General features: G+C 42.9%; 1 protein-coding gene across 4 annotated transcripts in view; it reads right to left on the bottom strand.

Annotated features, from left to right (window-relative positions):
* Positions 1-1,240: 1,240 nt before the first annotated feature.
* Positions 1,241-13,411, bottom strand: part of KDM5B (lysine demethylase 5B) — a 110,878-nt gene continuing 98,707 nt past the window's right edge. For 2 of the 4 annotated variants that reach the window (XM_056557533.1, XM_056557537.1), the window contains exon 28: positions 1,241-3,217. In XM_056557533.1, coding sequence (XP_056413508.1) covers positions 3,080-3,217 — 138 coding nt within the window. In that variant the 3' untranslated portion in view covers positions 1,241-3,079. The remainder of the gene's footprint in view (positions 3,218-13,411) is intronic. The other 2 variants (XM_056557536.1, XM_056557535.1) reach the window with 1 other exon arrangement.

The raw sequence follows: 13,411 nt of genomic DNA, 5'->3' as shown, positions 1-13,411 counted from the left end.
TCTGCTACAGCGATATACCTTAGGTCTACAGTCGTTATCACTTTGTTTTGTTAGTAATAAAAACTTTAATAAAACTCTTAAAATAAAAGTGAATTAAATTGGAATATCTGCAAATAAATAAAAATTCAACTTTAAAATTCCACCTCCACTTTGAGTTGATTTCTATAAAATTTTCTAAATGCAATTTTGAAAGTAAAAGAATGACAATGTCAATGTGAAGTAGCCATATAGTAAATGTGTACAAAATGTATTTATGTATTATGTGGGATTACCCTCTTTTTACAAGCAGAATATATCAAAATGAGAAAAATTAATCGATGGAATTTTTTTTTTCTACGTTAAAAAAAACACACTGAATGACAAAAATAAAGTGCAGTTCACTTCACGTACCTAAAACTGAGGTAACCTAAATCCAATACCAGAATAAATAAGAAAAACATTTAACAAAAAGGTAGTCCTCTAAGTTAATAGGAATATTATGTTTATTTATAATGAAAATTGCAATATTTGCAGATAAATAAGAGATCAATGTTCGATAAATGTTAAAAGTTAGATGTTAGGGTTAGTTTAGAAAAAAGAAGGCTTAGGGGAGACTTAACTATGTATAAATATATCAGGGGACCGTACAGAGATCTCTCCCATGATCTATTTATACCCAGGACTGTATCCATAACAAGGGGGCATCCTCTACACCAGCACAGACGGGGATTCTTTACTGTAAGAGCAGTGAGACTGGAATTCTCTGCCTGTGGATGTGGTCATGGTGAACTCTGTAAGGGTATGTTCACACTGAGGAATTGGAGAGGAATTTCCACGAGTAAATCTGCTTGCTTTTTCCTCTCCAAATCATTCAGAAGGGAAAATCCTCAGAGTTGTACAGAATTTCTGCCTCTCAGTTCACACTGAGGAATTTCCTCAAGCAGAATTCTGATGAGGAAGTCTGTTCCGCTTGAAGAAAGAACATGTTCTTTCTTTCAGGCGGAATCAGCGTCTTACGCCCATAGAGATCAATGTTGATTTTTTTTTTTCAGTCAGAATAATTTCCACGCGGAATTGGCGCGGAATTTCCGCATAAAAAAAAAAGAGGATAATTATATATATATATATATATATATATATATATATATATATATATATATATAATATTATATAATATATATATTATATATATTATACTCTTCTCCTCCTCCGCTTGAAATTTTCATTTCCGCGTGTGGAATTCCGCTCGAAATCTCTGTGAGTTCTTGTGGAAAAGTAACAATAATATTTTGAGGCAGAAAATTTCTGCTTGATTTCCGCCCCAATTCCTCAGTGTGAACATACCCTAAAAGAGTTCAAAAGGGGTCTAGATGCATTTTTGGAGAATAACAACATTGCTGGTTATGTATACTAGATTTATAGGGACAGAAGGTTGATCCAGGGATTTATTCTGACTGCCATATTTGGGGTCGGGAATTTTTTTTTACCTCTAGTATGAGGGTTTTTTGCCTTCCTCTGGATCAACTCAGTAGGGACTCAGGGTTATAGGTTGAACTTCTTTCAACCTTATGAACTATGTTACTATTAGCTTAGAGGACTGCCTTTTTGTTTATTTAAATAACTGAATATATCAAATCTAAAGTTACCAGTGGTATAAACTAAAATGTGTTGCAAAAAGAAGAAAAAAAAAACTAGCATAAAAACTCTAGCATAAAGTAAATTCATCATAACGCTATTATCACATAAAGTGATGGCTTGGGCCATGGGTATTAAAGTATACGTGTCATTTACATATAAAAAAACTAAAAACTTTTGACATTAGGGATCACCAACCGATTACTAGAACGAGTGAGTAGAGAAGAGCTCTGCCACATGCCCCTCTCCCCACTTAGCATCTATGTGACTGAGACTGTCCTATAGACTTACATTATGCAACTGGCTCGGTAACGTGACACAAAGCAGAGTGAACTTCTCCTGGCTTGTTCTAACAATTGAACAGGGTGTAAACATACAGAACTTGACAGGTTAAAATGTTAGTGATATACCATAAGGATATATTTTAGAAGTGCCCATTTAAGGTGAAAAATGACCTGACCCTAAAGGTGTTAGGTGGTTGAGGAAAACTTTAACATATCTAGATATGTTTAATAATTTGTTTGGGATGTAAATCATTAAAACTGTATATATAGCTAGAGTCATATCAGCATTGCTAGCATAAGATTAACATTTACATAAAGACGACTTAATTAAAACTATTTATAATGATACATGTACAGGTATGCAGTATTTAATTACAGTAAAATTCGTTTTCTTTTTCTTTATAACCAAGGATTTTAATTCCACAATATAAACTGCAAATTTTAATACAAGCTACAAGAAAAGCCAAAAACAAACAAGAAATAATAATTAATAGGGATTTAAGGAAAGCTGATGTACAGCTCAGTTTGCTATGTCTAACACTCTGGCTGTCCTAAGCACCTACTCACCCAACATTTCTGTACAAGACCCTTATTTTGAAAGGGTTTTATTTCAGAGCAAAAAGTTCAGCATCTGATTTCATTTTGGAATTTAAGAAAGAAAAGCAACAAAATCAAAGTTATTGCTCAGGAAAACTTTCCTACACAAAAAGAAAAAACACAAACTGTATGGTCTTAAGTGGAACAGAAACCTCAAATCTTTGTACCTCATTCAAAGTGAAATAATGAATCCAGACTCCCTTGTGTACTGCAGTGACCTGCAATCCCTAAAATGAGGTATGAAGGGGACAACAGCCTCTTTTCAGATATCAAACAAACAAATTTATAACTAACTGTGCTGGAGAACCAGCTGATCTGTTATATGTAACAGCTGTAGAGTTGATGAAATCATATAAAACAATGCATCTTTCAGTGAAGTCTGAGTTCCCTGGATAGAGAAGTGAATTTATAGGGTCTGAAAAGCACCATTGGGGTCCAGATCTGGAAAGGAAACCAGACATGTGTCAAAAGGAAAGAAGAAGAATCCTAAAGCTCCTGTGAGTATTGTTCTTATCAATCCCACCCACAACTTGGGTAGAGGAGTAAAGTCTTGATTTGTTGAGGAAGGAGGGGGAATTCTGCCCTTATTTCAGTGCAGCCACAATTGCTTCATTGCAGTGAGTGCACACATAATCCTCCTTCTCAGCTGTTTCAGCAGAAACACCAACACAGACCTGGTGAAACCAACGATTACAACTTCCATCACACTGTACCCAGTCCACCTGCAACAGAAAACAAAATACAACTCAAGGTCTATCATTAGAATAGGTGTGGATCCCATAATCCTAAAATGAGTGTAGGGGATAAGTGTCTGATCGCTGGGGGGGGTCCGAACACTGGAACCCTCCGCAATCTCCTGTACAGGGCCAGGCCCTCCCATGCAGGAGGAGTGACGGCTTCAGGATGACGCCGTGGTAGACGACACGCGCATTAGCCGCAGCAATGCCGGGTCCTCGTACAGGAGGCACTTTATGACACTGTCCGGAATCCCCTAGAAAGGAGTACTGCAAAAGACATCTTATCTTAAAAAAAAAACCATAGCATACTATTTGGAAACTACACCCCTCAAGGAACGTAACAAGGGGTACAGTGAGCCTTAACACCCCCCACAGGTGTTTGACGACTTTTCGTCGACGTCTGATGTGTAAATTAATTTTTTATTTTTTTCCCACTAAAATGATAGTTTTCCTCCAAATGTAACATTTTTACAAGGGGTAATAGGAGAAAATGCCCCCCAAAATGTGTAACTCCATCCCTTCTGAGTATGGAAATACCCCATGTGTGGATGTCAAGTGCACTGCGGGCGCACTACAATGCTCAGAAGAGAACTAGTCACATTTGGCTTTTGGAAAGCAAATTTTGGTGCCAGAACAGCAAAAAAACAAAAAAAAAAAAACATAAGGTGTACAGAGAGCCTTAACACCCCACAGGTGTTTGACAAATTTCCGCTAAAGTTGGATGTGAAAATGAAAAATTTGATTTTTTCACTAAAATGCTGGTGTTACCCCAAATTTTTCATTTTCACAAGGGGTAATAAATAGGAGAAAAAGCCTCAAAATTTGTAACCCCATTTCTTCTGAGTGTGGAAATAACCCATATGTGGATGTAAAGTGCTCTGCGGGCGAATTACAGTGCTCAGAAGAGAAAGAGCGCTATTGAGCTTTTGGAGAGAGAATTTGGTTGGAATAGAAGTCGGGGGGCCATGTGTGTTTACAAAGCCCCCCGTGGTGCAAGAACAGTGGACCCCCACATGTGACCCCATTTTGGAAACTACAGCCCTCACAGAATTTAATAACTGGTGCAGTGAGCATTTACACCCCACTGACGTTTGACAGATCTTTGGAACAGTGGGGTGTGCAAATTAAAAATGTAATTTTTCATTTTCAAGGACCACTGTTCCAAAAATCTGTCACAGACACCTGTGGGGTGTAAATGCTCACTGCACCCCTTTTTAAATTCCATTGTTCTGGCACTATGGGGGCTTTGTAAACACACATGGCCTTCAATTTCAAACAAATTCTCTCTCCAAAAGCCCAATGGCGCTCCTCCTCTTCTGAGCCCTGTAGTTAGTCTGCAGAGCACTTAACATCCACATATGGGGAATGTTCTTACTCAGAAGAAATGGGGCTGCAAATTTTGGGGTGCTTTTTTCCTATTCTCCCTTGTGAAAATGAAAAATGTAGGGTAAGACCAGCATTTTAGTGAAAAAAAAGTTTCATTTTCACATCCAACTTTAATGAAAATTCGTCAAACACCTGTGTGGTAAGGCTCACTATACCCCCCTTGTTACATTAAGTGAGGGGTGTAGTTTCTAAAAATGGGGTCACATGTGGGTATTTATTGTTTTGCGTTTATGTCAGAACCACTGTAAAATCAGCCACCCCTGTGCAAATCACCAATTTAGACCTCAAATGTATATTGGGGGGGGGGGTCATCATTATGTGTCTATTGTAGACACAGTTCTATCCATTTACACTTCGTGTCATTGTACACTCTTGCTCAGAATTTACTAAGGCTGTAGATAAATCTTGTGCAAAAATAGAAACGCCCCCCCCCCCCCCCCCCTTGCTCTACCGTACACTCCTTCTCTACCTCACAGGAAAAGTGGATGTGGATGTAAGGATTTTGTTCTATTGTTTTGAGGCCAGGATTCCATTGAGGTTTTTTATGCATCATAAAAAACGCCAGAAAAACTGTCCCAGCTTTTTCCTGCGTTGTCAGTTTTTCTTGTGTTTTTTCTCTTGCATTTTTGCTGGTGTGTGGAAACAAAAAAATTTACTAAACTTTTTTTTTCCTTTTAAAATTTAGATACGTTTATGCGAAGGACTGTGTCAGATTTTGTGGATTGCAATGATAAACAGCGTTTTTTTTTTGTCAATAAAAGGGTTAACGAGATCTGTGGGGGAGTGTTTTTTTAAATAAAACATTTTTTTTCATTGTGTTGTGTTTTTTATAATTGAATTTTCAGGCTTAGTAGTGGACGGCGTCTTATAGACCTATTCTATCACCAGGCCGGGGCTTAGCGTTAGTCCCCAAAACAGCTAGTGCTAACCCCCAATTATTACCTCGGTACCCACCGCCACAGGGTTTCCAGGAAGAGCCGGTACCAACAGGCCCAGAGCGTCAAAAATGGCGCTCCTGGGCCTAGTCGGTAAGAATCTGGCATTATTAAGGCTGGGGAGGGCCAGTAACAATGGTCCTCACCCACCCAGGTAACGTCAGGCTGTTGCTGCTTGGTTGGTATCTGGCTGATACTGAAAAAATTAGGGAACCACACACAAACAAAACAAAAAAAAAAATAACTATTTTCAGTATCAGCCAGATACCAACCAAGCAGCAACAGATTGACGTTACCTCGGTGGGCAAGGATCATTGTTACTGGCCCTCCCCAGTCTAAATAACGCCAGCCTGTTACCGCCTAGGCCCAGGAGCGCCATTTTTGACACTCCGGGCATGTTGCTACTGGCTCTTCCCGGCACCCCTGTGGCGGTGGGTACCGGGGTAATAATTGGAGGTTAGCGCTAGCTGATTTTTGGGGCTAACGCTAAGCCCCGGCTTAGTAATGGATTCTGTCTATAAGACAGCTTACACTACTAACCCTGAAATTTCAACTATAAAAAACATGACACATTGAAAAAAAAAATCACTCCCCCACAGCCCTCGTTAACCATTTTATTGAAATAAAAAAAAAATGCTGGTCATCGTCACAGTCCACAGAATCTGACATAGTCCTCTGCATTCACGTATCTGAAATGAGAAGAAAAGAAAAACAAAGGAATATGGGTTAGTACATTTTTTGTGCTCTCCCCTGGGAAGAGCGCACATAATGCAGCGTGTTCCCAAACAGGGAGCCTCCAATTGTTGCTAAACTACAACTCCCATCATGGGGGGCTGTAGTTAAGCAACAGCTGGAGGCACACTGGTTGCAAAACACTGAGTTTGTTACTTAACTCAGTGTTTCCCAACCCGTGCGCCTCCAGCTATTGCAAAACTACAACTCCCAGCATGTATGGTTTGTCAGCGCATGCTGGGAGTTTTAGTTTTGCAACAGCTGGAGGCACACAGGTAGGGAAACACTGAGTTAGGAAACAGACAATGTTTCCCAACCAGTGCGCCTCCAGTTGTTGCAAAACTACAACTCCCGGCATGCCCAGGCAGCCGAAAGGCATGCTGAGAGTTGTAGTTTTGCAACAACTGGAGGAGAACAGTTTGGAGACCACTGTGTAGGGGTGTCAAAACTGTAGCCCTCCAGATGTTGCAAAACTTCAACTCTCAGCATGCCCAGACTGCCAAGGCATGCTGGGAATTGTAGTTTGGCAACATCTGAAGGGCCAGATGTTACAGAACTACAACTTCCAGCATGCCTAGACTGTCTGGGCATGCTGGGAGTTGTAGTTTTGCAACATCTGGATGAGCACAGATTACAGTGGTCTCCAAACTGCTGCCCTCCAGATGTTGCAAAACTACAACTCCGAGCATGCCCAGACAGCCAAAGGCTATCTGGGCATGATGGGAGTTGTAGTTTTGAAACTACCAGAAGCAGCAGTGAAGAGCCCCCCACGACCACAGACCACACTGACATAATTCATAATCGCCGCTGCTGGAACACGGGAGCTCTGATTGGAGAATACCTATTGACCAATCAGAGCTCTCCTCTCCCGGCGGGGATTATGAATTATGTCAGTGTATATAGAAGCCGCGGGCAGCGCGATGTAGACGCATGTACCGCCCGGCTTCCTAACTTACATGCGGATCGCAGCGGGTCTCTGCAGAATGACCCGGTGCGATCTGCACCTCAGCCCCTGGACTACAACTCCCATCGTGGACAGTTTGTCCATGATGGGAGTAGTAGCCCCAAAAGTCCCACAGCCGGGGGATGTGCTAGTGCCATCCCTCAGCAGCGCTGCGGTACTACAAACTACTCCCATCATGGGACAGACTGTCCCATGATAGGGGTAGTAGTCCAAGGGCAGATCACTGCAGTTCACTCTCCTGCGATCCCCATTTATTAACTATACATGCCGCCGGCACATTCGGCTACACTGCGCTAATCCCCGCCGGGAGAGGGGAGCTCTGATTGGTGGATAGCTATTGACCAATCAGAGCTCCCGTGTTCCGGCGGTGGGGATTACGAGAGCCGGCGGTAGCGCAGTGGAGCCACATGTACCGCCGACTTTTACAGTTCATAAAATGCGGATCGCAGCGGGTCTCTGGATAATGACGTGCTGCGATCTGCACCTCAACCCCTGGTCTACAACTCCCATCATGGGCAGAGTCTGTCCATGAGGGGAGTTGCAGTCCTTACTGTGTGAAAAGACACTTTGGTACGTGTCCTCCGAGGTGGTGTATATTTGCGCAAAAAAATGAGACTTGCGTCCTTTTAGTGCGTCCAAATAAAAAAATAAAAAAAAGCAGTTGATAAATCCATGTCTATATGAAAAAGGGCTCTACGGTACACCCAACTTTAGAAAAAGTTCAATTTTGACCGGCAAATTGCGGCGATCGCCAACATGGGGGGGTTTGCACTGCTGAATGATCTCGGGGGGGGGGGGGGGGAGCAAAATTCCCGCGTGCATACAGGTACACCATGGGTCCTTAAGTACCAAGGGGTCCTTAAGGGGGTATGTTGTCTTGATTATGCCTTTTGTCTGGGGGATGATTAAATATATTAAAATGTGTCATTTCTAACATTGTTGTTTTTGTTTTATCTGCTGTGAAGGACGGACACAGGGGTGAGGGGGTGTTCTGTGTGGGTGCGACGGGTTTTCTGGGTTTATGTTTTTGTATGTGTTTTATAACACTTAATAAAAATTTCTGATTAAAAGTGTTTTTCTTTCAAAAATACAAATCAAATAACTGAGTGAACCCAGCCTACATGTTAAGATTGCTGGGGACTGAACAAAAGGCATAACATATGGAAAAATGGTGACACATGCATGCTACCTCTCCATTAAGTTCTATGTACAAGCTTTAGCACTCCATGGGGGAGATCAAAACCTGTCCAGAGCAAAAGTTAACCAGTTGCCTATAGCAACCAGATTGCTACTTTCATTTTTTGAAAAGGCCTCTGAAAGAAGCCATCTGATTGGTTGCTATGGGCAACTCAGCAACTGATGTGATTTATGCACATGGCTGTTACCCTTGGATATGTATGATGCCCTACTGTACCCTCTATGTGTCACCAATGTCAGTTTTTGTTTTTTTGTCATCCTGAGAAAATTAGAAAAATAAAACTGCAGCATGTCTTAGATGCCATACGCATAGAGGTATTCTACCGCAGAAGCATTGCTTTTAGGGAAGATAACACCCAGGAGCATTCCAAATGAGCCTGTATGACAGCACACAAAAAACAACTTATTTGTCTGCCATCAGCAAATCTATTTGAGGGGGACTATAAAATTTAGTGTAATGGATAATCCGTAAAATTTTATAGAGCCTTATTTTTAGCCAAAAATGGCTGGAAAAAAAGGATTTGTGAACGTTGTCATATTTTACATATTACATATTATAATGTAATACCTGGTTAACTGAAAGTATACGCATAGCAGTTTAATGCTCTTTTCAAAAAACAGACACTTTTAAATGGGTGGTTAGGTTTATGGAAATTCATCTTTAAAATTAGGGATCGACCGATATCGTTTTTTTAGGGCCGATACCGAAAATCGGTGGAGGTTAGGGCCGATAGCCGATAACTTATACCGATATTCCGGTATAAGTCATCGGCTATTTATCCCCCCGCGACACCGCTGCAGATCATTGATTTAAAGCGGGCGCTTTAAATCAATGCACTGCAGTGGCTTTTGCGATGCCATAGACCGCCGCCGCCACCGCCCGCCTCTCCCCCTGCCTGTCTGGGGGTCCTGAGTCCTATCACCGCCACCCCCCTACCGCCCCACGTCGCACCCCCCACCGCACCGCCATGGCCCCATTGCCTCCCCCATCCCCGGTTTTATAATTACCTGTTCCCGGGGTCCACTCTACACCGGGCTCCGGTGGCGTCCTCCTGAGCTGTCACTGTCCGCACTGACAGTGATGTCACGTCACTAGTCATTGCGCACAGCGTAACGCAGGACGCAGCAGGAGCCAGAAGTAGCGTGGACCTCGGGCACCGGGAACAGGTAATTATAAAACCGGGGATGGGGGAAGCAATGGGGCCGGGGCGGTGCAGTGGGAGCGGTGCGGGCCATTATCGGCTTTTCGGCAAGGTAATTGCCGATACAAATAATGCCCAAAATCGTGATTATCGGCCGATAATATCGGCCAAACCGATAATCGGTCGATACCTATTTAAAATGTTTTCATGGGAATTACTTTGCTGGTCCCAAGCTCTGGCTTTCTTTCAATCAACTGGCTCCAGAAAGTTAAACAGATTTGTAAATTACGTCTATTAAAAAAATCTTAATCCTTTCAATAATTATCAGCTGCTCTCTGCTGACATCTCTGCTTGTCTCGGGAACTGCAAAGAGTAGAAGAGGTTTGCTATGGGGATTTGCTTCTAAACTGGGCAGTTCCCGAGACACGTGTCATCAGAGAGCACTTAGACAGAAAAGAACAACTCAACTTCAGCAGCTCATAAGTACTGAAAGGATTAAGAATTTTTAATAGAAGTAATTTAAAAATCTGTTTAACTTTCTGGAGCCAGTTAATATAATAAAAAAAACATGCTTTTTCCTGGATAACCCCTTTAAACAGATTTGTAACTTTCTTCTAGTACTTAGCTGCTGTGTACTACAGAAGAAGTGGAGTTGCTCTTTTCTCCCTGACAACAGTGCTCTCTGCTGACACCTCTGTCCAGGAACTGTCCAGAGTAGGAGCAAATCCCCATAGCAAACCTCTCCTGCTCTGGACAGTTCCTGACACGGAGAGGTGTCAGCAGAGAGCACTGTGGTCAGACTGAAAACAACAACTCAACTTCATCTGGAGCATATAGCAGCTCATAAGTATTGGAAGGGTGGTTGTTTTATATTTTATAGAATTAATAAATTGTTAACTTTTTTTTTTTATAAAAAAAAAAAAAAAAATGTTTTCTAACAGAGTACCCCTTTCATTAGCACAATAGTCAGTCTCACTTTTTCTCTCTCCCTGGTGAAACTAGGGAGAGGTGGAGGTATGGTGTCAGAGCACCATGTCCCCACTATGTATGCTGCTCCTACATACACAAAGGCCTCCAGAGGTACAGTGCATTCATTTAGTATAATAGCAACAGAACTGCTGCCGGAGTTTCACTTTGTGCTCCTTTGCCCCGAGCGATGGAGGAGGATTTGATGTCACAGCACTTTCAGCAAGTAATGGCCAGGAGGATCTAGCAGCTGCTAGGCCATACTCTCTGCCATCAGCTGCTTATTACTACGATTTAGGAGGCATCCTACTCTGGCTCCTGTGTTCAGCTGCAAAGAAACACATTACATTCTGCAACTCTGGATCCTGCACTAGAGAGTTGCTTAGAACTTATCTGGGAGGTAGAGCACCTTGCTTTTTCTCTTGACAGCAGGAATCACGTTCCCACTATTTCACTTATCAATGTTAATGAGGCATCATATGCAACTTCTCTGTTATGCAAGTCTTCACGTGGTATTAATGTGAATGGCCTGAACAGCTCAGTGGTTAGTGCATTGGCTTAATACAGGAGGTTAAGACTGAATTTTTCACATTTTTCCAGTATATAATTAGTTTTATTTTTAACTACCTGAGTACCTGCCGTTGCCCGTTTTTTTCTACCTAATCCTGGTGGGGAAGTTAAAGCAACAAAAGGAGGAAGCATTTGTCCTCATATACCGACCGCAGGTGGTATGGCTTTGTGGGAGTGGGCGTGATTTGCAAGCTATGCAAAAAAAAGGGTATGGCTTAAATGGTGGGCATGGCTTTGCAATGTGGCATGACATGTGGAGAGGGTGTGGCTTGCCAGCCAGACTGACCCACTCACCAGGAAATGCAGAGGTGTCGCTTGTGGTGTAAGATACTGGAAGCCCCATATACTTGCATTGGACTTGAAACAAAAACCCCATCCTTCACGCAAGAGGGTAGGTTAGGGTTAAATTAACTATCCTATATCTGTAGTGGACATATAGGTAACATGTGTACTAATTATTACTGAAATATCTCCAGCCATTTGGAAGTTAAGTAGTAAGATATATTTTCCATTGACTTGTAATGGGCCTTTAAACAAAAACCCTGACCCTCACGAATGGGGGTGGGTAAGGGATTATAACCTATCCTATAATTTTTAGCTGACATATTAGTAACATGTGTACCAAGTTTCATGTTAATATGTTTAGCCGTTTGGAAGGGATGCTGGAACACACACACACAGAGTTTATATATCTACTAGCTGAGTACCCGACGCTGCCCGGGACCCCATATCTTCTCCTCATATCCAGACCCCAAACCCCTCCTCTTATTCCGTCCCCATGTCCCCTCCCAATATCCTGTCTAATCCTGGTTTCTAATCCTCAGGTGGGGCAGAGTTGTGATGAAGATATTGTAAACTGAAAATAAAAGGGGGGTGGCTTAAATGGTGGGTGTGTCTTTCAAGATTGGGCATGGAATGCGGGGAGGGTGCGGCTCGCCAGCAGGACTGATGCATCCACCAGGAGATGCAGAACGGAGCTTGTGGAGTAAGGTACCAGGGGTCCTATATACTTGTATGGGACTTGAAACAAAAACCCCATCCTTCACATAAGGGGGTAGAGGTTAGGGTTAATTTAAACTATTCTATATTTTTATATTTTTATTTGACATAAGAGAACACGTGACCAAGTATTAGCAAAATATAGGGTCCTGTTATGACACACTGCATTGAGTCAGTGGACGTATGCCTCTGGCATACCTGCTTTCACCAGGTTTCTCACTATGTTGGAGACATACGTGACTCGCTGTGGCGGGTCGTGCCAGGGATTTCATGATTCCTTGGAAGTATACCGGGGTTTCGGTCAGGACTGTTTTTCCTCTACCACCGGTTGTCAGGACATGTTTGCCATGTCCGCAGGTGTTCTTGACGTGTACATACATTCCCACCTCCACAGGATGCGGCTGCTGTCCTGGATCCCCACGTCAGTGCCCATGGATTGCACCTGCTCTCATTGGGCCAGACAGTAGTGTCACCTGTCTCATCTCACAACTGCCACATCAGCGACTGGATTTCTATACCCCACTATCAGTGCGAGGTGACCGCTGGAGTGCACCGTTGTCTACATGGAACCATACCAGTAAGCCAGACAGTGGTCTGCATGGTTTTCTCTGCCGCCTGTCACTTCTCCAAGGGCTGAAGTGTCTATGGCTGCAGTTCCGGTACCTCACTGCTAGTGCACGGTGTCTGGTGGAGTGACCTGGTGTTTACTGTGGACCCTATGCTGGGCGAAGGGGATACCATCCACGGCTCCTAAGTCTCCCCTGATCTCCCGGGGCGACTGGGATTCTATTCATGGCTTCCCGGCTTCACTGCCTTTCTACATGCATCAAGGGGCCCAGTTATTGCCATCTGACTGTGTCCCCTTATCACCAGCGCCTGGAGGGGCACTCATTACATCAGACCGTTGTCTACACAGTGTCCTCCGCTGTCGGTCTATTTCTGAGCTGCCGTGTGCAACTGTCTGAGGGTTCCTCCAGGCAAGGTTCTGCTGTCAGTCAGCAGGTCTTCGTCTGCAGGGTCTCCTACACCACTGGGTCGCCCATAAGTTTGGCCGCACTCTCCTGTGCCCCACTGTCTGTGGGAGGTTTTGAAGCAGTGTTCCTGTGTCACCATTACATCAAGTTTAGGGGGTCAATTTAATCATACACAAACTCAATGGTCAGATTACTATACTCTATGGTTGCATAACTCAATTCTATGTTCTTAGAACAAAGAATGAATCACACAATAATCCCACTCCTGATGCATTTCTGCAAGCGTGCAAGTTAAGATTCTCAACACGCCTGCT

The sequence above is a fragment of the Hyla sarda genome, chromosome 2 (genome assembly GCF_029499605.1).
Source record: "Hyla sarda isolate aHylSar1 chromosome 2, aHylSar1.hap1, whole genome shotgun sequence".
NCBI lineage: Eukaryota > Metazoa > Chordata > Amphibia > Anura > Hylidae > Hyla > Hyla sarda.
The sequence above is the reverse complement of the archived record's forward strand: the minus strand, read 5'-3'. Positions and strand labels throughout refer to the sequence as shown.